At 42.8% G+C, this 27,608-nt stretch overlaps 1 protein-coding gene across 1 annotated transcript; it reads right to left on the bottom strand.

Moving 5' to 3' along the window:
* Positions 1–570: 570 nt before the first annotated feature.
* LOC148101763 (IgGFc-binding protein-like) lies at positions 571–27,608 on the bottom strand. The gene is made up of 37 exons (XM_087845186.1): positions 27,584–27,608; positions 26,727–27,127; positions 26,063–26,639; positions 25,385–25,968; positions 24,715–25,267; positions 24,024–24,622; positions 23,694–23,851; positions 23,144–23,544; positions 22,775–22,971; positions 22,253–22,418; positions 19,875–20,275; positions 19,211–19,787; positions 18,533–19,116; positions 17,863–18,415; positions 17,172–17,770; positions 16,842–16,999; positions 16,292–16,692; positions 15,923–16,119; positions 15,401–15,566; positions 13,029–13,429; positions 12,365–12,941; positions 11,687–12,270; positions 11,017–11,569; positions 10,326–10,924; positions 9,996–10,153; positions 9,446–9,846; positions 9,077–9,273; positions 8,555–8,720; positions 6,176–6,576; positions 5,512–6,088; positions 4,834–5,417; positions 4,164–4,716; positions 3,473–4,071; positions 3,143–3,300; positions 2,593–2,993; positions 2,224–2,420; positions 571–828 (listed from the first exon to the last, which is right to left on the bottom strand). Exons 1-37 carry the CDS (start codon positions 27,606–27,608, stop codon positions 571–573), a joined length of 14,661 nt encoding a protein of 4,886 aa, XP_087701312.1.

Here is a 27,608-nt window from a genome sequence, read left to right as displayed (position 1 = left end):
TCTCTGGATGCCTCGACGAATAAAAGAACCGGGGTAAAACTGCTTTTGTAACACATGAAATAGTGTTTTCCCAAGCGATGTTGAGAAAAAGAGCAAACATGTGTAGACTGAGACCAAACGGTTCTCATATTCCCTCATTTTTCCGATCTCGTCATTTAGGAACGTGTTGGGTGTCCAAAAACATAATATGTTGACGATTTGTCACGTAGCATAAAATGTTACGCTTTGAGAGTGAGAACGTGTTGGATAATAACGAATCACAGTAGGCCAGACTTTAAGTAATAAATGCATGAACTAATTTTTTGGCGTCACTCTGAAATAGGATTTTTCTAATTTTAGAGATACTGCATAAATGCAAGAAAGCCATTCTACTTATTTGTTTAATATGAGCACTGAAGGACATAACCTGGTCAAAAACAGCTCAAATATTTCTCTCCACTGGAGGCCACGGTAATCCCAGTCCGAGTGTGCATCTGGTTAGACATCATGTTTGTAAGAGTTTTATAGCTGAGTACAATAATCTTATCTTTATCTGAATTTGAAGCAGAAAATTGAAGATCATCCATGTCTTTATGTCTTTAAGACATTCCTACAGTTTAGTCTTATGGTTTCCTTGACATAGCTGGAGATCATCTGCATAGCAGGGAAAATGTACACGATACCTTTGAAAGATACTGCGCAGGTGGTAGCATTGTAACAGCCCAGCTGGCCGTCTCTGATGGAGCACTGCTGTTCAGGAGTGCAAGATGAGGCAGAACATCGCAGGTCATTTGGAGCGTGACATTCACATCTCTGGGAGCAACCGTCTGTCCAGAAGGACTCGCCAGCCTGTGAACCACACCACACCAAATCATAGCCAAATTGATACAACAAATATAGTTCTTAAAATACCATTTTGAAGGATTTTGTTTTCATTAATTGTAGGTGATTTAGTGCAGTAATTGCTAGATCATGGCAAACTGCAACTATTAATGTACTAAATATTGTGACAGAGCAACTAGTCGTAGCTGTTGATCTTTCTCCCACAGAAAGGACAGATGCTAAATGCCACAATTTCAATATATGTGTGGAACAGAACTGCATGAAAAAAAGTATTTAATTGTTCTGATGTAGCTGTATAATCTTCAACTGATTGTTTAATACGTTCATTTATTTAGGGACAGATTTCCCCCCCCCCCCAAAAAAAATAAAAAAATTCTGCAGTTTAAAGAATTAGACCATCATTCTGCTTGTATAGCTACATATTAATTATTTTCCTTTTAGTGGTGTAATATAAAACAGTCATAATAGCTATGCTGAATATATGATAGCAAATGAAGACCTTTTTTGTGATCCTAAGATTTCAGTTATATGAAACTATAAACTGTAGTTTTGCATTTTGCAACCCCTATTATTTGCTATTTCATAGAAACTACCACGTTTCCAGGTATTCATCATGCTTTTCATTTGGTTTGGATTTTATTTGGTTATTAACATGGAACTAACATTTTTTTCCATTTTGCAGCCCTGATTCCTGGTTATTAGACCTAAACTACCACATGTTTCCAGGTAACGTCAATTTGCATTTTGTAGGCTTGTTTCTTGGTTATTGAACAGAAACCAACATTGATTCCAGGTAAGATATCAGATTTAAACATAATATTTACGGTGATACTGTTGTCAAACAAAAAAGAATGTTGGTGGATGAGGCAGGATTCATTCCAGCATTATGGTAATATGGTAATGGTATCCCAATACATTAAAACTTAAAATCATATTAGTATCTTATCACCGTATTATTATGAGGTTAGTATATATAAAAATGTGTTTTATTGCTAGTGATTGTGACTATACTATTACTAATTGGTTTTTTTAAGCTCATGTACATACATTTGTATCCATATTATCACTTATAATTTATGGTCTGTTATTACATAGATTTAAATGTAATAGTACTCACTAGATCACTTGGTTATTACTCTGGAAATGAAGTGGCAATTATTTGCTATATCTCTAGTTTTTATCTTCCTGTTTCCACCTTGTTACCTCAATATTACCACATTATTACTGAGCTATAATAGACTCTGTTGTTTGTTTAAAATATATTTCTGAATTTTAAGCTTTGTCACAGTCCAAAACACTTCACGAAGCTTTCTAAATGTAAGAAGGGCAAGTCTGCTGATTCTGCTGATTTGAAGGGAATTACTTCAAAGAGTATTTACTATTGACTTTAATATGTCTTACATCATAGTAGAATCCATCATATTGGCAGCCACAGCTTTCCACTGGGACACACCTGGTCCCACTCTTGATGAAGCCTTCATCACAGAAACATCCCTCAGAGCAGAACTGCTCACAGGTTTCATCAATGCTACTGGCACAGGTGTGGCCACAGTCAGTACCGCACAGCTCATAATGGCTGTTGGCTGGACAGTCCAGTGCTTAATAAGTGAGAAACGTGACAAATGGCACTAGTCAGACATACCACTTTAAATGTAATACAGTGTGGATATAGTGAGTATTGTAAAATTATTGGACATTTTATTTCTGAAGTGGTTAGCAAATTTCTTGTACATTTAGATATAAATAAAATATCATGACATGTTGACTCACTGCAGGTGGTGTTCTCTCTCCAGGGATAGATTCGAACATTAGCAGACTGACAGGCACTGACATATGATTCAATGGCACTGCACAAGAGATCGTGGCCTTGATTTCCTGACAAACATACATCAAACACGCAGTCGTTGAAATATGGTGCCGGGTCCACCTCCTTGTTGCAGAAACTGAAGGGCCCATCAGCTGCCTGTATCACCTCACACTGATCTCTAGCTGGCTGTTCATTGGCACACTGTGGACAGGAGGAGCCACAGCCATCATTGCACGTGTAGTTGCCTGGCACCTTCCAGGCTCTCCCAAACTCATCTGGAGATGTGACTATTGTTCCAGATGGTGTGTGAAATTCATCATTTGGATTTCCATTGAAATTTCCACAAAGTCCGCATATTTTTTCTCTGTTGATGACAACAGTTAGCAATAGTTCTTGTGTTAGTTTCATAAGGATAAATTATTAGTGAATAAATTATTTATATAGCTGGGATTATCCTGTTTTTAAAGCATGTCAAACAATAATTACTGCAGCTTTGATGGGTGGGAATTGTACCTGTAATTTGGTGGTACGGAGATAAACACTGCACTATATCCATTATAGGTAACACTCAAGCCAAAATTAGTGCTGACAAGTATACGAGATCCTGTTGCGTAGATAGAAACGTTACCTTCATTCAAGACAATAGGTAAATTTCTAGTTACTCCATTCACCTAGAAGAGATAAGCAAAGAAAATCAGTGGGTAGTTTTTCTACTTTTTAATTGTTATTTTTTTCATTCACAGCAGTAAAAATATCCCTAAAATATATGTAGCTGCCATTTACTTCATACACCTGAAATTGTTCATAACAATCATCGAATGAGAACTATCACTAACTACTTACTTGTACCAAACCTCTTCTGTCCCTTGAGATATGCACGTCGTAGCCCCAGACATTCACAAAAACTTCAGCTACTATTGAAAGTGGAAGCCCATTCAATGCCTCATTCTTAGCTTCCACGGAAAACTGATTGAGCTCATCAGTGGCATTGCATAGGGTCACCAGAACATAGCGACAGGTTCCTTGGAAGTCATAGGCCTTACGATCAAAGGTGATGTAGTGAGGGTCTCCAGTAGCAGAGCAGGTGCCATGAGGGTTGGGATGGCAGCCAAACTCGCCCTCCACCACACGGCAGGACTCCCGGGGCCCACAGGAGTTGGGAGTACAGTGGACATTCCCTGTAGCGCCGTTACAGGTACACAAGCTCTGACATTCTTCACCATCCCAGAACTGCTCACCACCTTGGTGATAGCGTCCTTGATGATAGCATCCACAAGATGTTGGTGGAACGCACTGGTCACCATTGAGGATAAAACCATTGTTACACTGACAGCCCTCCTGGCACACAGTATCACAAGTGAAGGGGAAAGAGAGGCTGGGGCAAGCAGAAGGACAAGAGGTTCCACAGAGTTCATAATGGCTGTTTGATGGGCAGGTTAGTGCTGGAGAAAAACAAACAGGTTAACATAAAAAAGCATTTTTAAACATTTGGAGATCATGGCTAGAATTAATTCAAAAACAGTTGAATGCTTACCACAGCCAGTTGCATTTCTCCATTGTCCTAAGGCAACACCCTTCTGTTGACACATTAGTGCATAATCTCGTAGGACGCCACACAGAGTTGATGCTGGATTGTTAGAGCCCCCCATGATCTCCACACATACATCCACCTGCCGCCTTGGGTCGACCAGAGACCAACAGGGTACAAATGGCCCATCTGGTGAGCTGAGAATGCCACAGTACTCACTAGAATTGTAATTAGTTGTAGAATTTTGGTTCATGCTTTCCACGCAGTGAGCAGCCAGAGAACCATCTCGCCAACTGTCTCCAAAGTCCTGAGAACTGTTGACCAGGACACCGTTGGGTGTATTGAAGTCATCATGTGGATGACCATTGTAATTACCACAGAGTCCACCCAGTGAACCATTGTAGACACCAGGAGCAGTGACACGGACAAAGTGAGGCCAGACTGTCTGCACAGTTACACCAAAGGAGGTGCGAATGATGACACTGTAAATGCTGCTGTGGAAGATCTGGATTCGGTTGGATGTAGTGCTGAAAGGTAGCCTGATCAGCTGACCGTTAACCTGCAGGATCATCCAGTTTTTTGCAGTTAACAAGACTTAAACAGTATTGTGTCCGTGTACACATAAAAAAATATTAAAGGAAGAACATAATTTTAAGTAAGTGTTCCATTCACTTACCTTCACTTTACTGTTATTTGCCATCTCCATAGATACGTGTATCCCCTCTGCTTCAAAATGCAGAATTCGTGCAAAACCTTGCTGGCCTCTTGGCACTTTTTCTGCTGTCACCATGAAGTGTGGGTGACTGGACAGTCCCATAACTTTGGCAAGTGTCAATCGACACGCCCCAGGATAATGGTATGTCAGTCCATCAAATGTCTGATATGACCCCGGGCCTCTGATCCAGCATGTTTCATAGCTATTTGGTCTGCATCCTCTTTCTCCATCCTCCACCCTGCATGGTTCAAGTGGGCCACAACCATGAGAGTGGCAAGTCATGGAGCCATAACTGCAGCTACAACGTCTCCCACAGTCTTCGTCTAGTATTACAGTTTGTCCAGAGCGGTAGTAACGGCCCTCAAAGCTGCAGCCACACTCAGCATGAGGGACGCAGACCCCACCACTGAGGATGTAGCCTGAATCACAGATGCAGCTTTCCTGGGGAGGTAGAGGGCAGTTATGGGTAGAGTTGGGATTAACACAGGTAGGTGGACATCCTGTGCCTTCAGACTCAAAGTGGCTGTTGGCTGGACATGGGATTTCTAGGAATAACAGAACAACATCGATATTTACATCGGTGGAATTTTAATACAATAATATTTTGAAATAATGCAAAAAAAAAAGTGATTAACATACCACAAAAGCCAGGTGTCCTCCAACTTGGTAGCTGAATAGCACTTTGTTGACACTGACTTGCATACACACTTAGGGCTTGACAGAGAATAGGTCGGTACCCTCCTCCTACACACAGATCATACACACAACTGTCCACAAAGGACTGTGGAGGAAGTTGTTGATGGCAAGCCGTGAAAGGTCCAGAACTACTGCTGAGGATACCACAGTGGTCAGTGTTGCTGTACAATGCTGTCTCTTCTACAGTGCAAACAGCACAGTCCAGACCTCCGCACTGTGGCCCACAGCTAGGCTCATCATCCCCAGATGCTTGCCAGCTGTTAGCAAAAACCACATCAGACCTCACAACCTCACCGTCACGAGTTTGAAAGTCATCTCTACCAATGCCATTGAAGTTTCCACAAAGACCGCATGTACCATTCTGGTAAGTGTAGGGCAAGCTGATCTGGACATAATGATTTGTGTCATAAGACACCACTAAACCAAAGTCAGTGCTGACGACCACAGAAAAACCTGACTCATAAACCTGCACGGTGCCATTGCTAAGGGAGAATGGAGTGGATGCAAAGCTCCCGTTAACCTGTAAACAAAACCAGCAAATATATCAAGTGAGAAAAGTATATCTGGTTATAAAGTGTAGAATTTATCCAGAATCAAAATGACCAACCTTAGCCTGACCACGGCGTCCTTTGACAAGCTCAATTGTGTCATTGTAGACATGCACTTTCACCAGTCGTGTCCAAGAGACTAGAGTATTGTCTCTGTGCTCATTTTTGCCTTCTACTCTGTAGTAGGGCCGTCCACTATTACATTGCTCAGAGAGAACATACGTGCAAGTGCCTTGAAAGTGAAACACTGTGTCATCAAAGGTGTAGTAATGGGGATCACCGCTTATGGTGCAGGTTCCTCTTGGCACTGTCTGACAGGAGAACTGGAAGGAAGCTGGCTTGCAGATCTGTGAAAAGGAGCACGGCTCACTGCGGCACTGCAGGCCTGTTGAGGTACATGTGCACTTCTGTGCACAGGTCCTGTCACTCCAGAATGAAGCACCCAGCTGCACTAATTCACCTTAAAAAGAATAAAAGGAAATGTCCCTTATGCCTTGTGTTAAATGTCCAGACATTTACATTCATAAAGCTTTAGGAAAAAACTTTCAAACCTTACATTTTTTTCATGTACTGTCAAATAACAGCAGGAATTGCCTCAAGGCACTTTATATTGTAAACTAAAAGACCCTCAAATAACAGAGAGAACACTGCAACAATCCAACAATGCCTAACAGCAGTCTGAGATGTGCTCTGTTGGGAGGATACGGCACTATGATTTCATTAAGATAAGATGAGGCCTGATTGTTCAAGACCTATATGAGGAAAATAATTTGAATCTGGATTTAACAGGGAGCAAAAGAAGGGAAGCTAGTATAAGAGAAATATGTTCTTTCTTTTTAGTCCCTGTCCGTACTGCAGCATTTTGGATCAACTCAATGCTTTTCAGTGAGTTTTTGGGAAAATCTGATAATACAGACCGTTCTCACTCCCGAGGCGTAACATCCCGACGTTTTGTCACGTTCCATGGCGTTCCTGAGGAACGCGAAAGGTGACCTTCCGTGTTCTTATGGTACGCGCCGGGTTATGGATGAAATCAAATGGAATGATGGTCCTGCGGTAATAGACGTTCCAGCCCTTTAGTCCAGCCCTAAACCTAACCTTATCCCTAACCATAACGTTATTCCTAATCTTAACCAGTACTTTAATGGCATGTGTAGGAATGTTTAGCTTATTTTAGAGTTTAGAAATGTGTTAACATAGAATGTAGAATTATTGTAGAGACGCTGACACTGCCCTCAATGTAATAAAGGCATGACTGTGTCATGAACTTAGGAGTAGATTGTAGGAGACCCCTCCCCCACTTGAACTGTGAAAGTAAGACAAAGAGGAGTTAATGCTGAGTGGAAATTCCCCAGAGGATACCTGGGTGGGGTCTCAACATTTGTAACTGGATAACTGTGGTCTGAAAGGGAGATGGGTTTTTATGACCTCTAGGGAGTCACCTACACCCACAGTGTTTTAACTGTCACGGACACTCACTCACGTGCACACACATACAAACAGGTATGCGTACACAGTCACTCACGAGCACTCACATAGACACGCGGAAACACGCACATGTAGGCACTCACGTGCTCGTGCACATAGACACAGACAGAGTTTGCAGCACACCGTGGGGGGGTTTTATGATGGGGTCGCCTCTATAAAGCTGGCTGTAACTAACAAAGGGGTGAAGATTTTGCAGAGGGACATCGGCCTCGTCTTCCCTTCTAGAAGTGCATGCTTAAATAAAGATGAATAAAGGTTTTGTGAAATAACTACTGAGTTCCGGTTCCGTCTCTGGATGCCTCGACGAATAAAAGAACCGGGGTAAAACTGCTTTTGTAACACATGAAATAGTGTTTTCCCAAGCGATGTTGAGAAAAAGAGCAAACATGTGTAGATTGAGACCAAACGGTTCTCATATTCCCTCATTTTTCCGATCTCGTCATTTAGGAACGTGTTGGGTGTCCAAAAACATAATATGTTGACGATTTGTCACGTAGCATAAAATGTTACGCTTTGAGAGTGAGAACGTGTTGGATAATAACGAATCACAGTAGGCCAGACTTTAAGTAATAAATGCATGAACTAATTTTTTGGCGTCACTCTGAAATAGGATTTTTCTAATTTTAGAGATACTGCATAAATGCAAGAAAGCCATTCTACTTATTTGTTTAATATGAGCACTGAAGGACATAACCTGGTCAAAAACAGCTCAAATATTTCTCTCCACTGGAGGCCACGGTAATCCCAGTCCGAGTGTGCATCTGGTTAGACATCATGTTTGTAAGAGTTTTATAGCTGAGTACAATAATCTTATCTTTATCTGAATTTGAAGCAGAAAATTGAAGATCATCCATGTCTTTATGTCTTTAAGACATTCCTACAGTTTAGTCTTATGGTTTCCTTGACATAGCTGGAGATCATCTGCATAGCAGGGAAAATGTACACGATACCTTTGAAAGATACTGCGCAGGTGGTAGCATTGTAACAGCCCAGCTGGCCGTCTCTGATGGAGCACTGCTGTTCAGGAGTGCAAGATGAGGCAGAACATCGCAGGTCATTTGGAGCGTGACATTCACATCTCTGGGAGCAACCGTCTGTCCAGAAGGACTCGCCAGCCTGTGAACCACACCACACCAAATCATAGCCAAATTGATACAACAAATATAGTTCTTAAAATACCATTTTGAAGGATTTTGTTTTCATTAATTGTAGGAATGAAGTGGCAATTATTTGCTATATCTCTAGTTTTTATCTTCCTGTTTCCACCTTGTTACCTCAATATTACCACATTATTACTGAGCTATAATAGACTCTGTTGTTTGTTTAAAATATATTTCTGAATTTTAAGCTTTGTCACAGTCCAAAACACTTCACGAAGCTTTCTAAATGTAAGAAGGGCAAGTCTGCTGATTCTGCTGATTTGAAGGGAATTACTTCAAAGAGTATTTACTATTGACTTTAATATGTCTTACATCATAGTAGAATCCATCATATTGGCAGCCACAGCTTTCCACTGGGACACACCTGGTCCCACTCTTGATGAAGCCTTCATCACAGAAACATCCCTCAGAGCAGAACTGCTCACAGGTTTCATCAATGCTACTGGCACAGGTGTGGCCACAGTCAGTACCGCACAGCTCATAATGGCTGTTGGCTGGACAGTCCAGTGCTTAATAAGTGAGAAACGTGACAAATGGCACTAGTCAGACATACCACTTTAAATGTAATACAGTGTGGATATAGTGAGTATTGTAAAATTATTGGACATTTTATTTCTGAAGTGGTTAGCAAATTTCTTGTACATTTAGATATAAATAAAATATAATGACATGTTGACTCACTGCAGGTGGTGTTCTCTCTCCAGGGATAGATTCGAACATTAGCAGACTGACAGGCACTGACATATGATTCAATGGCACTGCACAAGAGATCGTGGCCTTGATTTCCTGACAAACATACATCAAACACGCAGTCGTTGAAATATGGTGCCGGGTCCACCTCCTCGTGGCAGAAACTGAAGGGCCCATCAGCTGCCTGTATCACCTCACACTGATCTCTAGCAGGCTGTTCATTGGCACACTGTGGACAGGAGGAGCCACAGCCATCATTGCACGTGTAGTTGCCTGGCACCTTCCAGGATCTCCCAAACTCATCTGGAGATGTGACTATCGTTCCAGATGGTGTGTGAAATTCATCATTTGGATTTCCATTGAAATTTCCACAAAGTCCGCATATTTTTTCTCTGTTGATGACAACAGTTAGCAATAGTTCTTGTGTTAGTTTCATAAGGATAAATTATTAGTGAATAAATTATTTATATAGCTGGGATTATCCTGTTTTTAAAGCATGTCAAACAATAATTACTGCAGCTTTGATGGGTGGGAATTGTACCTGTAATTTGGTGGTACGGAGATAAACACTGCACTATATCCATTATAGGTAACACTCAAGCCAAAATTAGTGCTGACAAGTATACGAGATCCTGTTGCGTAGATAGAAACGTTACCTTCATTCAAGACAATAGGTAAATTTCTAGTTACTCCATTCACCTAGAAGAGATAAGCAAAGAAAATCAGTGGGTAGTTTTTCTACTTTTTAATTGTTATTTTTTTCATTCACAGCAGTAAAAATATCCCTAAAATATATGTAGCTGCCATTTACTTCATACACCTGAAATTGTTCATAACAATCATCGAATGAGAACTATCACTAACTACTTACTTGTACCAAACCTCTTCTGTCCCTTGAGATATGCACGTCGTAGCCCCAGACATTCACAAAAACTTCAGCTACTATTGAAAGTGGAAGCCCATTCAATGCCTCATTCTTAGCTTCCACGGAAAACTGATTGAGCTCATCAGTGGCATTACATAGGGTCACCAGAACATAGCGACAGGTTCCTTGGAAGTCATAGGCCTTACGATCAAAGGTGATGTAGTGAGGGTCTCCAGTAGCAGAGCAGGTGCCATGAGGGTTGGGATGGCAGCCAAACTCGCCCTCCACCACACGGCAGGACTCCCGGGGCCCACAGGAGTTGGGAGTACAGTGGACATTCCCTGTAGCGCCGTTACAGGTACACAAGCTCTGACATTCTTCACCATCCCAGAACTGCTCACCACCTTGGTGATAGCGTCCTTGATGATAGCATCCACAAGATGTTGGTGGAACGCACTGGTCACCATTGAGGATAAAACCATTGTTACACTGACAGCCCTCCTGGCACACAGTATCACAAGTGAAGGGGAAAGAGAGGCTGGGGCAAGCAGAAGGACAAGAGGTTCCACAGAGTTCATAATGGCTGTTTGATGGGCAGGTTAGTGCTGGAGAAAAACAAACAGGTTAACATAAAAAAGCATTTTTAAACATTTGGAGATCATGGCTAGAATTAATTCAAAAACAGTTGAATGCTTACCACAGCCAGTTGCATTTCTCCATTGTCCTAAGGCAACACCCTTCTGTTGACACATTAGTGCATAATCTCGTAGGACGCCACACAGAGTTGATGCTGGATTGTTAGAGCCCCCCATGATCTCCACACATACATCCACCTGCCGCCTTGGGTCGACCACAGACCAACAGGGTACAAATGGCCCATCTGGTGAGCTGAGAATGCCACAGTACTCACTAGAATTGTAATTAGTTGTAGAATTTTGGTTCATGCTTTCCACGCAGTGAGCAGCCAGAGAACCATCTCGCCAACTGTCTCCAAAGTCCTGAGAACTGTTGACCAGGACACCGTTGGGTGTATTGAAGTCATCATGTGGATGACCATTGTAATTACCACAGAGTCCACCCAGTGAACCATTGTAGACACCAGGAGCAGTGACACGGACAAAGTGAGGCCAGACTGTCTGCACAGTTACACCAAAGGAGGTGCGAATGATGACACTGTAAATGCTGCTGTGGAAGATCTGGATTCGGTTGGATGTAGTGCTGAAAGGTAGCCTGATCAGCTGACCGTTAACCTGCAGGATCATCCAGTTTTTTGCAGTTAACAAGACTTAAACAGTATTGTGTCCGTGTACACATAAAAAAATATTAAAGGAAGAACATAATTTTAAGTAAGTGTTCCATTCACTTACCTTCACTTTACTGTTATTTGCCATCTCCATAGATACGTGTATCCCCTCTGCTTCAAAATGCAGAATTCGTGCAAAACCTTGCTGGCCTCTTGGCACTTTTTCTGCTGTCACCATGAAGTGTGGGTGACTGGACAGTCCCATAACTTTGGCAAGTGTCAATCGACACGCCCCAGGATAATGGTATGTCAGTCCATCAAATGTCTGATATGACCCCGGGCCTCTGATCCAGCATGTTTCATAGCTATTTGGTCTGCATCCTCTTTCTCCATCCTCCACCCTGCATGGTTCAAGTGGGCCACAACCATGAGAGTGGCAAGTCATGGAGCCATAACTGCAGCTACAACGTCTCCCACAGTCTTCGTCTAGTATTACAGTTTGTCCAGAGCGGTAGTAACGGCCCTCAAAGCTGCAGCCACACTCAGCATGAGGGACGCAGACCCCACCACTGAGGATGTAGCCTGAATCACAGATGCAGCTTTCCTGGGGAGGTAGAGGGCAGTTATGGGTAGAGTTGGGATTAACACAGGTAGGTGGACATCCTGTGCCTTCAGACTCAAAGTGGCTGTTGGCTGGACATGGGATTTCTAGGAATAACAGAACAACATCGATATTTACATCGGTGGAATTTTAATACAATAATATTTTGAAATAATGCAAAAAAAAAAGTGATTAACATACCACAAAAGCCAGGTGTCCTCCAACTTGGTAGCTGAATAGCACTTTGTTGACACTGACTTGCATACACACTTAGGGCTTGACAGAGAATAGGTCGGTACCCTCCTCCTACACACAGATCATACACACAACTGTCCACAAAGGACTGTGGAGGAAGTTGTTGATGGCAAGCCGTGAAAGGTCCAGAACTACTGCTGAGGATACCACAGTGGTCAGTGTTGCTGTACAATGCTGTCTCTTCTACAGTGCAAACAGCACAGTCCAGACCTCCGCACTGTGGCCCACAGCTAGGCTCATCATCCCCAGATGCTTGCCAGCTGTTAGCAAAAACCACATCAGAGCTCACAACCTCACCGTCACGAGTTTGAAAGTCATCTCTACCAATGCCATTGAAGTTTCCACAAAGACCGCATGTACCATTCTGGTAAGTGTAGGGCAAGCTGATCTGGACATAATGATTTGTGTCATAAGACACCACTAAACCAAAGTCAGTGCTGACGACCACAGAAAAACCTGACTCATAAACCTGCACGGTGCCATTGCTAAGGGAGAATGGAGTGGATGCAAAGCTCCCGTTAACCTGTAAACAAAACCAGCAAATATATCAAGTGAGAAAAGTATATCTGGTCATGAAGTGTAGAATTTATCCAGAATCAAAATGACCAACCTTAGCCTGACCACGGCATCCTTTGACAAGCTCAATTGTGTCATTGTAGACATGCACTTTCACCAGTCGTGTCCAAGAGACTCGAGTACTGTCTCTGTGCTCATTTTTGCCTTCTACTCTGTAGTAGGGCCGTCCACTATTACATTCCTCAGAGAGAACATACGTGCAAGTGCCTTGAAAGTGAAACACTGTGTCATCAAAGGTGTAATAATGGGGATCACCGCTTATGGTGCAGGTTCCTCTTGGCACTGTCTGACAGGAGAACTGGAAGGAAGCTGGCTTGCAGATCTGTGAAAAGGAGCACGGCTCACTGCGGCACTGCAGGCCTGTTGAGGTACATGTGCACTTCTGTGCACAGGTCCTGTCACTCCAGAATGAAGCACCCAGCTGCACTAATTCACCTTAAAAAGAATAAAAGGAAATGTCCCTTATGCCTTGTGTTAAATGTCCAGACATTTACATTCATAAAGCTTTAGGAAAAAACTTTCAAACCTTACATTTTTTTCATGTACTGTCAAATAACAGCAGGAATTGCCTCAAGGCACTTTATATTGTAAACTAAAAGACCCTCAAATAACAGAGAGAACACTGCAACAATCCAACAATGCCTAACAGCAGTCTGAGATGTGCTCTGTTGGGAGGATACGGCACTATGATTTCATTAAGATAAGATGAGGCCTGATTGTTCAAGACCTATATGAGGAAAATAATTTGAATCTGGATTTAACAGGGAGCAAAAGAAGGGAAGCTAGTATAAGAGAAATATGTTCTTTCTTTTTAGTCCCTGTCCGTACTGCAGCATTTTGGATCAACTCAATGCTTTTCAGTGAGTTTTTGGGAAAATCTGATAATACAGACCGTTCTCACTCCCGAGGCGTAACATCCCGACGTTTTGTCACGTCCCATGGCGTTCCTGAGGAACGCGAAAGGTGACCTTCCGTGTTCTTATGGTACGCGCCGGGTTATGGATGAAATCAAGTGGAATGATGGTCCTGCGGTAATAGACGTTCCAGCCCTGTAGTCCAGCCCTAAACCTAACCTTATCCCTAACCATAACGTTATTCCTAATCTTAACCAGTACTTTAATGGCATGTGTAGGAATGTTTAGCTTATTTTAGAGTTTAGAAATGTGTTAACATAGAATGTAGAATTATTGTAGAGACGCTGACACTGCCCTCAATGTAATAAAGGCATGACTGTGTCATGAACTTAGGAGTAGATTGTAGGAGACCCCTCCCCCACTTGAACTGTGAAAGTAAGACAAAGAGGAGTTAATGCTGAGTGGAAATTCCCCAGAGGATACCTGGGTGGGGGTCTCAACATTTGTAACTGGATAACTGTGGTCTGAAAGGGAGATGGGTTTTTATGACCTCTAGGGAGTCACCTACACCCACAGTGTTTTAACTGTCACGGACACTCACTCACGTGCACACACATACAAACAGGTATGCGTACACAGTCACTCACGAGCACTCACATAGACACGCACATGTAGGCACTCACGTGCTCGTGCACATAGACACAGACACAGAGTTTGCAGCACACCGTGGGGGGGTTTTATGATGTGGTTGCCTCTATAAAGCTGGCTGTAACTAACAAAGGGGTGAAGATTTTGCAGAGGGACATCGGCCTCGTCTTCCCTTCTAGAAGTGCATGCTTAAATAAAGATGAATAAAGGTTTTGTGAAATACCTACCGAGTTCCGGTTCCGTCTCTGGATGCCTCGACGAATAAAAGAACCGGGGTAAAACTGCTTTTGTAACACATGAAATAGTGTTTTCCCAAGCGATGTTGAGAAAAAGAGCAAACATGTGTAGATTGAGACCAAACGGTTCTCATATTCCCTCATTTTTCCGATCTCGTCATTTAGGAACGTGTTGGGTGTCCAAAAACATAATATGTTGACGATTTGTCACGTAGCATAAAATGTTACGCTTTGAGAGTGAGAACGTGTTGGATAATAACGAATCACAGTAGGCCAGACTTTAAGTAATAAATGCATGAACTAATTTTTTGGCGTCACTCTGAAATAGGATTTTTCTAATTTTAGAGATACTGCATAAATGCAAGAAAGCCATTCTACTTATTTGTTTAATATGAGCACTGAAGGACATAACCTGGTCAAAAACAGCTCAAACATTTCTCTCCACTGGAGGCCACGGTAATCCCAGTCCGAGTGTGCATCTGGTTAGACATCATGTTTGTAAGAGTTTTATAGCTGAGTACAATAATCTTATCTTTATCTGAATTTGAAGCAAAAAATTGAAGATCATCCATGTCTTTATGTCTTTAAGACATTCCTACAGTTTAGTCTTATGGTTTCCTTGACAGAGCTGGAGATTATCTGCATAGCAGGGAAAATGTACACGATACCTTTGAAAGATACTGCGCAGGTGGTAGCATTGTAACAGCCCAGCTGGCCGTCTCTGATGGAGCACTGCTGTTCAGGAGTGCAAGATGAGGCAGAACATCGCAGGTCATTTGGAGCGTGACATTCACATCTCTGGGAGCAACCGTCTGTCCAGAAGGACTGGCCAGCCTGTGAACCACACCACACCAAATCATAGCCAAATTGATACAACAAATATAGTTCTTAAAATACCATTTTGAAGGATTTTGTTTTCATTAATTGTAGGAATGAAGTGGCAATTATTTGCTATATCTCTAGTTTTTATCTTCCTGTTTCCACCTTGTTACCTCAATATTACCACATTATTACTGAGCTATAATAGACTCTGTTGTTTGTTTAAAATATATTTCTGAATTTTAAGCTTTGTCACAGTCCAAAACACTTCACGAAGCTTTCTAAATGTAAGAAGGGCAAGTCTGCTGATTCTGCTGATTTGAAGGGAATTACTTCAAAGAGTATTTACTATTGACTTTAATATGTCTTACATCATAGTAGAATCCATCATATTGGCAGCCACAGCTTTCCACTGGGACACACCTGGTCCCACTCTTGATGAAGCCTTCATCACAGAAACATCCCTCAGAGCAGAACTGCTCACAGGTTTCATCAATGCTACTGGCACAGGTGTGGCCACAGTCAGTACCGCACAGCTCATAATGGCTGTTGGCTGGACAGTCCAGTGCTTAATAAGTGAGAAACGTGACAAATGGCACTAGTCAGACATACCACTTTAAATGTAATACAGTGTGGATATAGTGAGTATTGTAAAATTATTGGACATTTTATTTCTGAAGTGGTTAGCAAATTTCTTGTACATTTAGATATAAATAAAATATAATGACATGTTGACTCACTGCAGGTGGTGTTCTCTCTCCAGGGATAGATTCGAACATTAGCAGACTGACAGGCACTGACATATGATTCAATGGCACTGCACAAGAGATCGTGGCCTTGATTTCCTGACAAACATACATCAAACACGCAGTCGTTGAAATATGGTGCCGGGTCCACCTCCTCGTGGCAGAAACTGAAGGGCCCATCAGCTGCCTGTATCACCTCACACTGATCTCTAGCAGGCTGTTCATTGGCACACTGTGGACAGGAGGAGCCACAGCCATCATTGCACGTGTAGTTGCCTGGCACCTTCCAGGATCTCCCAAACTCATCTGGAGATGTGACTATCGTTCCAGATGGTGTGTGAAATTCATCATTTGGATTTCCATTGAAATTTCCACAAAGTCCGCATATTTTTTCTCTGTTGATGACAACAGTTAGCAATAGTTCTTGTGTTAGTTTCATAAGGATAAATTATTAGTGAATAAATTATTTATATAGCTGGGATTATCCTGTTTTTAAAGCATGTCAAACAATAATTACTGCAGCTTTGATGGGTGGGAATTGTACCTGTAATTTGGTGGTACGGAGATAAACACTGCACTATATCCATTATAGGTAACACTCAAGCCAAAATTAGTGCTGACAAGTATACGAGATCCTGTTGCGTAGATAGAAACGTTACCTTCATTCAAGACAATAGGTAAATTTCTAGTTACTCCATTCACCTAGAAGAGATAAGCAAAGAAAATCAGTGGGTAGTTTTTCTACTTTTTAATTGTTATTTTTTTCATTCACAGCAGTAAAAATATCCCTAAAATATATGTAGCTGCCATTTACTTCATACACCTGAAATTGTTCATAACAATCATCGAATGAGAACTATCACTAACTACTTACTTGTACCAAACCTCTTCTGTCCCTTGAGATATGCACGTCGTAGCCCCAGACATTCACAAAAACTTCAGCTACTATTGAAAGTGGAAGCCCATTCAATGCCTCATTCTTAGCTTCCACGGAAAACTGATTGAGCTCATCAGTGGCATTACATAGGGTCACCAGAACATAGCGACAGGTTCCTTGGAAGTCATAGGCCTTACGATCAAAGGTGATGTAGTGAGGGTCTCCAGTAGCAGAGCAGGTGCCATGAGGGTTGGGATGGCAGCCAAACTCGCCCTCCACCACACGGCAGGACTCCCGGGGCCCACAGGAGTTGGGAGTACAGTGGACATTCCCTGTAGCGCCGTTACAGGTACACAAGCTCTGACATTCTTCACCATCCCAGAACTGCTCACCACCTTGGTGATAGCGTCCTTGATGATAGCATCCACAAGATGTTGGTGGAACGCACTGGTCACCATTGAGGATAAAACCATTGTTACACTGACAGCCCTCCTGGCACACAGTATCACAAGTGAAGGGGAAAGAGAGGCTGGGGCAAGCAGAAGGACAAGAGGTTCCACAGAGTTCATAATGGCTGTTTGATGGGCAGGTTAGTGCTGGAGAAAAACAAACAGGTTAACATAAAAAAGCATTTTTAAACATTTGGAGATCATGGCTAGAATTAATTCAAAAACAGTTGAATGCTTACCACAGCCAGTTGCATTTCTCCATTGTCCTAAGGCAACACCCTTCTGTTGACACATTAGTGCATAATCTCGTAGGACGCCACACAGAGTTGATGCTGGATTGTTAGAGCCCCCCATGATCTCCACACATACATCCACCTGCCGCCTTGGGTCGACCAGAGACCAACAGGGTACAAATGGCCCATCTGGTGAGCTGAGAATGCCACAGTACTCACTAGAATTGTAATTAGTTGTAGAATTTTGGTTCATGCTTTCCACGCAGTGAGCAGCCAGAGAACCATCTCGCCAACTGTCTCCAAAGTCCTGAGAACTGTTGACCAGGACACCGTTGGGTGTATTGAAGTCATCATGTGGATGACCATTGTAATTACCACAGAGTCCACCCAGTGAACCATTGTAGACACCAGGAGCAGTGACACGGACAAAGTGAGGCCAGACTGTCTGCACAGTTACACCAAAGGAGGTGCGAATGATGACACTGTAAATGCTGCTGTGGAAGATCTGGATTCGGTTGGATGTAGTGCTGAAAGGTAGCCTGATCAGCTGACCGTTAACCTGCAGGATCATCCAGTTTTTTGCAGTTAACAAGACTTAAACAGTATTGTGTCCGTGTACACATAAAAAAATATTAAAGGAAGAACATAATTTTAAGTAAGTGTTCCATTCACTTACCTTCACTTTACTGTTATTTGCCATCTCCATAGATACGTGTATCCCCTCTGCTTCAAAATGCAGAATTCGTGCAAAACCTTGCTGGCCTCTTGGCACTTTTTCTGCTGTCACCATGAAGTGTGGGTGACTGGACAGTCCCATAACTTTGGCAAGTGTCAATCGACACGCCCCAGGATAATGGTATGTCAGTCCATCAAATGTCTGATATGACCCCGGGCCTCTGATCCAGCATGTTTCATAGCTATTTGGTCTGCATCCTCTTTCTCCATCCTCCACCCTGCATGGTTCAAGTGGGCCACAACCATGAGAGTGGCAAGTCATGGAGCCATAACTGCAGCTACAACGTCTCCCACAGTCTTCGTCTAGTATTACAGTTTGTCCAGAGCGATAGTAACGGCCCTCAAAGCTGCAGCCACACTCAGCATGAGGGACGCAGACCCCACCACTGAGGATGTAGCCTGAATCACAGATGCAGCTTTCCTGGGGAGGTAGAGGGCAGTTATGGGTAGAGTTGGGATTAACACAGGTAGGTGGACATCCTGTGCCTTCAGACTCAAAGTGGCTGTTGGCTGGACATGGGATTTCTAGGAATAACAGAACAACATCGATATTTACATCGGTGGAATTTTAATACAATAATATTTTGAAATAATGCAAAAAAAAAAGTGATTAACATACCACAAAAGCCAGGTGTCCTCCAACTTGGTAGCTGAATAGCACTTTGTTGACACTGACTTGCATACACACTTAGGGCTTGACAGAGAATAGGTCGGTACCCTCCTCCTACACACAGATCATACACACAACTGTCCACAAAGGACTGTGGAGGAAGTTGTTGATGGCAAGGCGTGAAAGGTCCAGAACTACTGCTGAGGATACCACAGTGGTCAGTGTTGCTGTACAATGCTGTCTCTTCTACAGTGCAAACAGCACAGTCCAGACCTCCGCACTGTGGCCCACAGCTAGGCTCATCATCCCCAGATGCTTGCCAGCTGTTAGCAAAAACCACATCAGAGCTCACAACCTCACCGTCACGAGTTTGAAAGTCATCTCTACCAATGCCATTGAAGTTTCCACAAAGACCGCATGTACCATTCTGGTAAGTGTAGGGCAAGCTGATCTGGACATAATGATTTGTGTCATAAGACACCACTAAACCAAAGTCAGTGCTGACGACCACAGAAAAACCTGACTCATAAACCTGCACGGTGCCATTGCTAAGGGAGAATGGAGTGGATGCAAAGCTCCCGTTAACCTGTAAACAAAACCAGCAAATATATCAAGTGAGAAAAGTATATCTGGTCATGAAGTGTAGAATTTATCCAGAATCAAAATGACCAACCTTAGCCTGACCACGGCATCCTTTGACAAGCTCAATTGTGTCATTGTAGACATGCACTTTCACCAGTCGTGTCCAAGAGACTCGAGTACTGTCTCTGTGCTCATTTTTGCCTTCTACTCTGTAGTAGGGCCGTCCACTATTACATTGCTCAGAGAGAACATACGTGCAAGTGCCTTGAAAGTGAAACACTGTGTCATCAAAGGTGTAGTAATGGGGATCACCGCTTATGGTGCAGGTTCCTCTTGGCACTGTCTGACAGGAGAACTGGAAGGAAGCTGGCTTGCAGATCTGTGAAAAGGAGCACGGCTCACTGCGGCACTGCAGACCTGTTGAGGTACATGTGCACTTCTGTGCACAGGTCCTGTCACTCCAGAATGAAGCACCCAGCTGCACTAATTCACCTTAAAAAGAACAAAAGGAAATATCCCTTATGCCTTGTGTTAAATGTCCAGACATTTACATTCATAAAGCTTTAGGAAAAAACTTTCAAACCTTACATTTTTTTCATGTACTGTCAAATAACAGCAGGAATTGCCTCAAGGCACTTTATATTGTAAACTAAAGACCCTCAAATAATAGAGAGAACACTGCAACAATCCAACAATGCCTAACAGCAGTCTGAGATGTGCTCTGTTGGGAGGATACGGCACTATGATTTCATTAAGATAAGATGAGGCCTGATTGTTCAAGACCTATATGAGGAAAATAATTTGAATCTGGATTTAACAGGGAGCAAAAGAAGGGAAGCTAGTATAAGAGAAATATGTTCTTTCTTTTTAGTCCCTTTCCGTACTGCAGCATTTTGGATCAACTCAATGCTTTTCAGTGAGTTTTTGGGAAAATCTGATAATACAGACCGTTCTCACTCCCGAGGCGTAACATCCCGACGTTTTGTCACGTTCCATGGCGTTCCTGAGGAACGCGAAAGGTGACCTTCCGTGTTCTTATGGTACGCGCCGGGTTATGGATGAAATCAAATGGAATGATGGTCCTGCGGTAATAGACGTTCCAGCCCTGTAGTCCAGCCCTAAACCTAACCTTATCCCTAACCATAACGTTATTCCTAATCTTAACCAGTACTTTAATGGCATGTGTAGGAATGTTTAGCTTATTTTAGAGTTTAGAAATGTGTTAACATAGAATGTAGAATTATTGTAGAGACGCTGACACTGCCCTCAATGTAATAAAGGCATGACTGTGTCATGAACTTAGGAGTAGATTGTAGGAGACCCCTCCCCCACTTGAACTGTGAAAGTAAGACAAAGAGGAGTTAATGCTGAGTGGAAATTCCCCAGAGGATACCTGGGTGGGGTCTCAACATTTGTAACTGGATAACTGTGGTCTGAAAGGGAGATGGGTTTTTATGACCTCTAGGGAGTCACCTACACCCACAGTGTTTTAACTGTCACGGACACTCACTCACGTGCACACACATACACACAGGTATGCGTACACAGTCACTCACGAGCACTCACATAGACACGCGGGAACACGCACATGTAGGCACTCACGTGCTCGTGCACATAGACACAGACAGAGTTTGCAGCACACCGTGGGGGGGTTTTATGATGGGGTCGCCTCTATAAAGCTGGCTGTAACTAACAAAGGGGTGAAGATTTTGCAGAGGGACATCGGCCTCGTCTTCCCTTCTAGAAGTGCATGCTTAAATAAAGATGAATAAAGGTTTTGTGAAATAACTACTGAGTTCCGGTTCCGTCTCTGGATGCCTCGACGAATAAAAGAACAGGGGTAAAACTGCTTTTGTAACACATGAAATAGTGTTTTCCCAAGCGATGTTGAGAAAAAGAGCAAACATGTGTAGATTGAGACCAAACGGTTCTCATATTCCCTCATTTTTCCGATCTCGTCATTTAGGAACGTGTTGGGTGTCCAAAAACATAATATGTTGACGATTTGTCACGTAGCATAAAATGTTACGCTTTGAGAGTGAGAACGTGTTGGATAATAACGAATCACAGTAGGCCAGACTTTAAGTAATAAATGCATGAACTAATTTTTTGGCGTCACTCTGAAATAGGATTTTTCTAATTTTAGAGATACTGCATAAATGCAAGAAAGCCATTCTACTTATTTGTTTAATATGAGCACTGAAGGACATAACCTGGTCAAAAACAGCTCAAACATTTCTCTCCACTGGAGGCCACGGTAATCCCAGTCCGAGTGTGCATCTGGTTAGACATCATGTTTGTAAGAGTTTTATAGCTGAGTACAATAATCTTATCTTTATCTGAATTTGAAGCAGAAAATTGAAGATCATCCATGTCTTTATGTCTTTAAGACATTCCTACAGTTTAGTCTTATGGTTTCCTTGACATAGCTGGAGATCATCTGCATAGCAGGGAAAATGTACACGATACCTTTGAAAGATACTGCGCAGGTGGTAGCATTGTAACAGCCCAGCTGGCCGTCTCTGATGGAGCACTGCTGTTCAGGAGTGCAAGATGAGGCAGAACATCGCAGGTCATTTGGAGCGTGACATTCACATCTCTGGGAGCAACCGTCTGTCCAGAAGGACTCGCCAGCCTGTGAACCACACCACACCAAATCATAGCCAAATTGACACAACAAATATAGTTCTTAAAATACCATTTTGAAGGATTTTGTTTTCATTAATTGTAGGAATGAAGTGGCAATTATTTGCTATATCTCTAGTTTTTATCTTCCTGTTTCCACCTTGTTACCTCAATATTACCACATTATTACTGAGCTATAATAGACTCTGTTGTTTGTTTAAAATATATTTCTGAATTTTAAGCTTTGTCACAGTCCAAAACACTCCACGAAGCTTTCTAAATGTAAGAAGGGCAAGTCTGCTGATTCTGCTGATTTGAAGGGAATTACTTCAAAGAGTATTTACTATTGACTTTAATATGTCTTACATCATAGTAGAATCCATCATATTGGCAGCCACAGCTTTCCACTGGGACACACCTGGTCCCACTCTTGATGAAGCCTTCATCACAGAAACATCCCTCAGAGCAGAACTGCTCACAGGTTTCATCAATGCTACTGGCACAGGTGTGGCCACAGTCAGTACCGCACAGCTCATAATGGCTGTTGGCTGGACAGTCCAGTGCTTAATAAGTGAGAAACGTGACAAATGGCACTAGTCAGACATACCACTTTAAATGTAATACAGTGTGGATATAGTGAGTATTGTAAAATTATTGGACATTTTATTTCTGAAGTGGTTAGCAAATTTCTTGTACATTTAGATATAAATAAAATATAATGACATGTTGACTCACTGCAGGTGGTGTTCTCTCTCCAGGGATAGATTCGAACATTAGCAGACTGACAGGCACTGACATATGATTCAATGGCACTGCACAAGAGATCGTGGCCTTGATTTCCTGACAAACATACATCAAACACGCAGTCGTTGAAATATGGTGCCGGGTCCACCTCCTCGTGGCAGAAACTGAAGGGCCCATCAGCTGCCTGTATCACCTCACACTGATCTCTAGCAGGCTGTTCATTGGCACACTGTGGACAGGAGGAGCCACAGCCATCATTGCACGTGTAGTTGCCTGGCACCTTCCAGGATCTCCCAAACTCATCTGGAGATGTGACTATCGTTCCAGATGGTGTGTGAAATTCATCATTTGGATTTCCATTGAAATTTCCACAAAGTCCGCATATTTTTTCTCTGTTGATGACAACAGTTAGCAATAGTTCTTGTGTTAGTTTCATAAGGATAAATTATTAGTGAATAAATTATTTATATAGCTGGGATTATCCTGTTTTTAAAGCATGTCAAACAATAATTACTGCAGCTTTGATGGGTGGGAATTGTACCTGTAATTTGGTGGTACGGAGATAAACACTGCACTATATCCATTATAGGTAACACTCAAGCCAAAATTAGTGCTGACAAGTATACGAGATCCTGTTGCGTAGATAGAAACGTTACCTTCATTCAAGACAATAGGTAAATTTCTAGTTACTCCATTCACCTAGAAGAGATAAGCAAAGAAAATCAGTGGGTAGTTTTTCTACTTTTTAATTGTTATTTTTTTCATTCACAGCAGTAAAAATATCCCTAAAATATATGTAGCTGCCATTTACTTCATACACCTGAAATTGTTCATAACAATCATCGAATGAGAACTATCACTAACTACTTACTTGTACCAAACCTCTTCTGTCCCTTGAGATATGCACGTCGTAGCCCCAGACATTCACAAAAACTTCAGCTACTATTGAAAGTGGAAGCCCATTCAATGCCTCATTCTTAGCTTCCACGGAAAACTGATTGAGCTCATCAGTGGCATTACATAGGGTCACCAGAACATAGCGACAGGTTCCTTGGAAGTCATAGGCCTTACGATCAAAGGTGATGTAGTGAGGGTCTCCAGTAGCAGAGCAGGTGCCATGAGGGTTGGGATGGCAGCCAAACTCGCCCTCCACCACACGGCAGGACTCCCGGGGCCCACAGGAGTTGGGAGTACAGTGGACATTCCCTGTAGCGCCGTTACAGGTACACAAGCTCTGACATTCTTCACCATCCCAGAACTGCTCACCACCTTGGTGATAGCGTCCTTGATGATAGCATCCACAAGATGTTGGTGGAACGCACTGGTCACCATTGAGGATAAAACCATTGTTACACTGACAGCCCTCCTGGCACACAGTATCACAAGTGAAGGGGAAAGAGAGGCTGGGGCAAGCAGAAGGACAAGAGGTTCCACAGAGTTCATAATGGCTGTTTGATGGGCAGGTTAGTGCTGGAGAAAAACAAACAGGTTAACATAAAAAAGCATTTTTAAACATTTGGAGATCATGGCTAGAATTAATTCAAAAACAGTTGAATGCTTACCACAGCCAGTTGCATTTCTCCATTGTCCTAAGGCAACACCCTTCTGTTGACACATTAGTGCATAATCTCGTAGGACGCCACACAGAGTTGATGCTGGATTGTTAGAGCCCCCCATGATCTCCACACATACATCCACCTGCCGCCTTGGGTCGACCACAGACCAACAGGGTACAAATGGCCCATCTGGTGAGCTGAGAATGCCACAGTACTCACTAGAATTGTAATTAGTTGTAGAATTTTGGTTCATGCTTTCCACGCAGTGAGCAGCCAGAGAACCATCTCGCCAACTGTCTCCAAAGTCCTGAGAACTGTTGACCAGGACACCGTTGGGTGTATTGAAGTCATCATGTGGATGACCATTGTAATTACCACAGAGTCCACCCAGTGAACCATTGTAGACACCAGGAGCAGTGACACGGACAAAGTGAGGCCAGACTGTCTGCACAGTTACACCAAAGGAGGTGCGAATGATGACACTGTAAATGCTGCTGTGGAAGATCTGGATTCGGTTGGATGTAGTGCTGAAAGGTAGCCTGATCAGCTGACCGTTAACCTGCAGGATCATCCAGTTTTTTGCAGTTAACAAGACTTAAACAGTATTGTGTCCGTGTACACATAAAAAAATATTAAAGGAAGAACATAATTTTAAGTAAGTGTTCCATTCACTTACCTTCACTTTACTGTTATTTGCCATCTCCATAGATACGTGTATCCCCTCTGCTTCAAAATGCAGAATTCGTGCAAAACCTTGCTGGCCTCTTGGCACTTTTTCTGCTGTCACCATGAAGTGTGGGTGACTGGACAGTCCCATAACTTTGGCAAGTGTCAATCGACACGCCCCAGGATAATGGTATGTCAGTCCATCAAATGTCTGATATGACCCCGGGCCTCTGATCCAGCATGTTTCATAGCTATTTGGTCTGCATCCTCTTTCTCCATCCTCCACCCTGCATGGTTCAAGTGGGCCACAACCATGAGAGTGGCAAGTCATGGAGCCATAACTGCAGCTACAACGTCTCCCACAGTCTTCGTCTAGTATTACAGTTTGTCCAGAGCGGTAGTAACGGCCCTCAAAGCTGCAGCCACACTCAGCATGAGGGACGCAGACCCCACCACTGAGGATGTAGCCTGAATCACAGATGCAGCTTTCCTGGGGAGGTAGAGGGCAGTTATGGGTAGAGTTGGGATTAACACAGGTAGGTGGACATCCTGTGCCTTCAGACTCAAAGTGGCTGTTGGCTGGACATGGGATTTCTAGGAATAACAGAACAACATCGATATTTACATCGGTGGAATTTTAATACAATAATATTTTGAAATAATGCAAAAAAAAAAGTGATTAACATACCACAAAAGCCAGGTGTCCTCCAACTTGGTAGCTGAATAGCACTTTGTTGACACTGACTTGCATACACACTTAGGGCTTGACAGAGAATAGGTCGGTACCCTCCTCCTACACACAGATCATACACACAACTGTCCACAAAGGACTGTGGAGGAAGTTGTTGATGGCAAGGCGTGAAAGGTCCAGAACTACTGCTGAGGATACCACAGTGGTCAGTGTTGCTGTACAATGCTGTCTCTTCTACAGTGCAAACAGCACAGTCCAGACCTCCGCACTGTGGCCCACAGCTAGGCTCATCATCCCCAGATGCTTGCCAGCTGTTAGCAAAAACCACATCAGAGCTCACAACCTCACCGTCACGAGTTTGAAAGTCATCTCTACCAATGCCATTGAAGTTTCCACAAAGACCGCATGTACCATTCTGGTAAGTGTAGGGCAAGCTGATCTGGACATAATGATTTGTGTCATAAGACACCACTAAACCAAAGTCAGTGCTGACGACCACAGAAAAACCTGACTCATAAACCTGCACGGTGCCATTGCTAAGGGAGAATGGAGTGGATGCAAAGCTCCCGTTAACCTGTAAACAAAACCAGCAAATATATCAAGTGAGAAAAGTATATCTGGTCATGAAGTGTAGAATTTATCCAGAATCAAAATGACCAACCTTAGCCTGACCACGGCATCCTTTGACAAGCTCAATTGTGTCATTGTAGACATGCACTTTCACCAGTCGTGTCCAAGAGACTCGAGTACTGTCTCTGTGCTCATTTTTGCCTTCTACTCTGTAGTAGGGCCGTCCACTATTACATTGCTCAGAGAGAACATACGTGCAAGTGCCTTGAAAGTGAAACACTGTGTCATCAAAGGTGTAGTAATGGGGATCACCGCTTATGGTGCAGGTTCCTCTTGGCAATGTCTGACAGGAGAACTGGAAGGAAGCTGGCTTGCAGATCTGTGAAAAGGAGCACGGCTCACTGCGGCACTGCAGACCTGTTGAGGTACATGTGCACTTCTGTGCACAGGTCCTGTCACTCCAGAATGAAGCACCCAGCTGCACTAATTCACCTTAAAAAGAACAAAAGGAAATATCCCTTATGCCTTGTGTTAAATGTCCAGACATTTACATTCATAAAGCTTTAGGAAAAAACTTTCAAACCTTACATTTTTTTCATGTACTGTCAAATAACAGCAGGAATTGCCTCAAGGCACTTTATATTGTAAACTAAAGACCCTCAAATAATAGAGAGAACACTGCAACAATCCAACAATGCCTAACAGCAGTCTGAGATGTGCTCTGTTGGGAGGATACGGCACTATGATTTCATTAAGATAAGATGAGGCCTGATTGTTCAAGACCTATATGAGGAAAATAATTTGAATCTGGATTTAACAGGGAGCAAAAGAAGGGAAGCTAGTATAAGAGAAATATGTTCTTTCTTTTTAGTCCCTGTCCGTACTGCAGCATTTTGGATCAACTCAATGCTTTTCAGTGAGTTTTTGGGAAAATCTGATAATACAGACCGTTCTCACTCCCGAGGCGTAACAT

This window comes from Neolamprologus brichardi, chromosome 8 (genome assembly GCF_056152115.1).
Source record: "Neolamprologus brichardi isolate AB-2024 chromosome 8, ASM5615211v1, whole genome shotgun sequence".
Classification (NCBI taxonomy): domain Eukaryota; kingdom Metazoa; phylum Chordata; class Actinopteri; order Cichliformes; family Cichlidae; genus Neolamprologus; species Neolamprologus brichardi.
The sequence above is the reverse complement of the archived record's forward strand: the minus strand, read 5'-3'. Positions and strand labels throughout refer to the sequence as shown.

What these genes read in the sequence shown, in the direction of transcription:
- LOC148101763 (XM_087845186.1), bottom strand. Translation starts at nt 27,608, where the DNA reads ATGTTACGCCTCGGGAGTGAGAACG. An exon ending in ACGCCTCGGGAGTGAGAACG is followed by an intron (nt 27,128 to 27,583) that starts GTCTGTATTATC and finishes GTTCTTTTTAAG; the next exon opens with GTGAATTAGTGCAGCTGGGT. An exon ending in GAGAAATGCAACTGGCTGTG is followed by an intron (nt 4,072 to 4,163) that starts GTAAGCATTCAA and finishes GTTTTTCTCCAG; the next exon opens with CACTAACCTGCCCATCAAAC.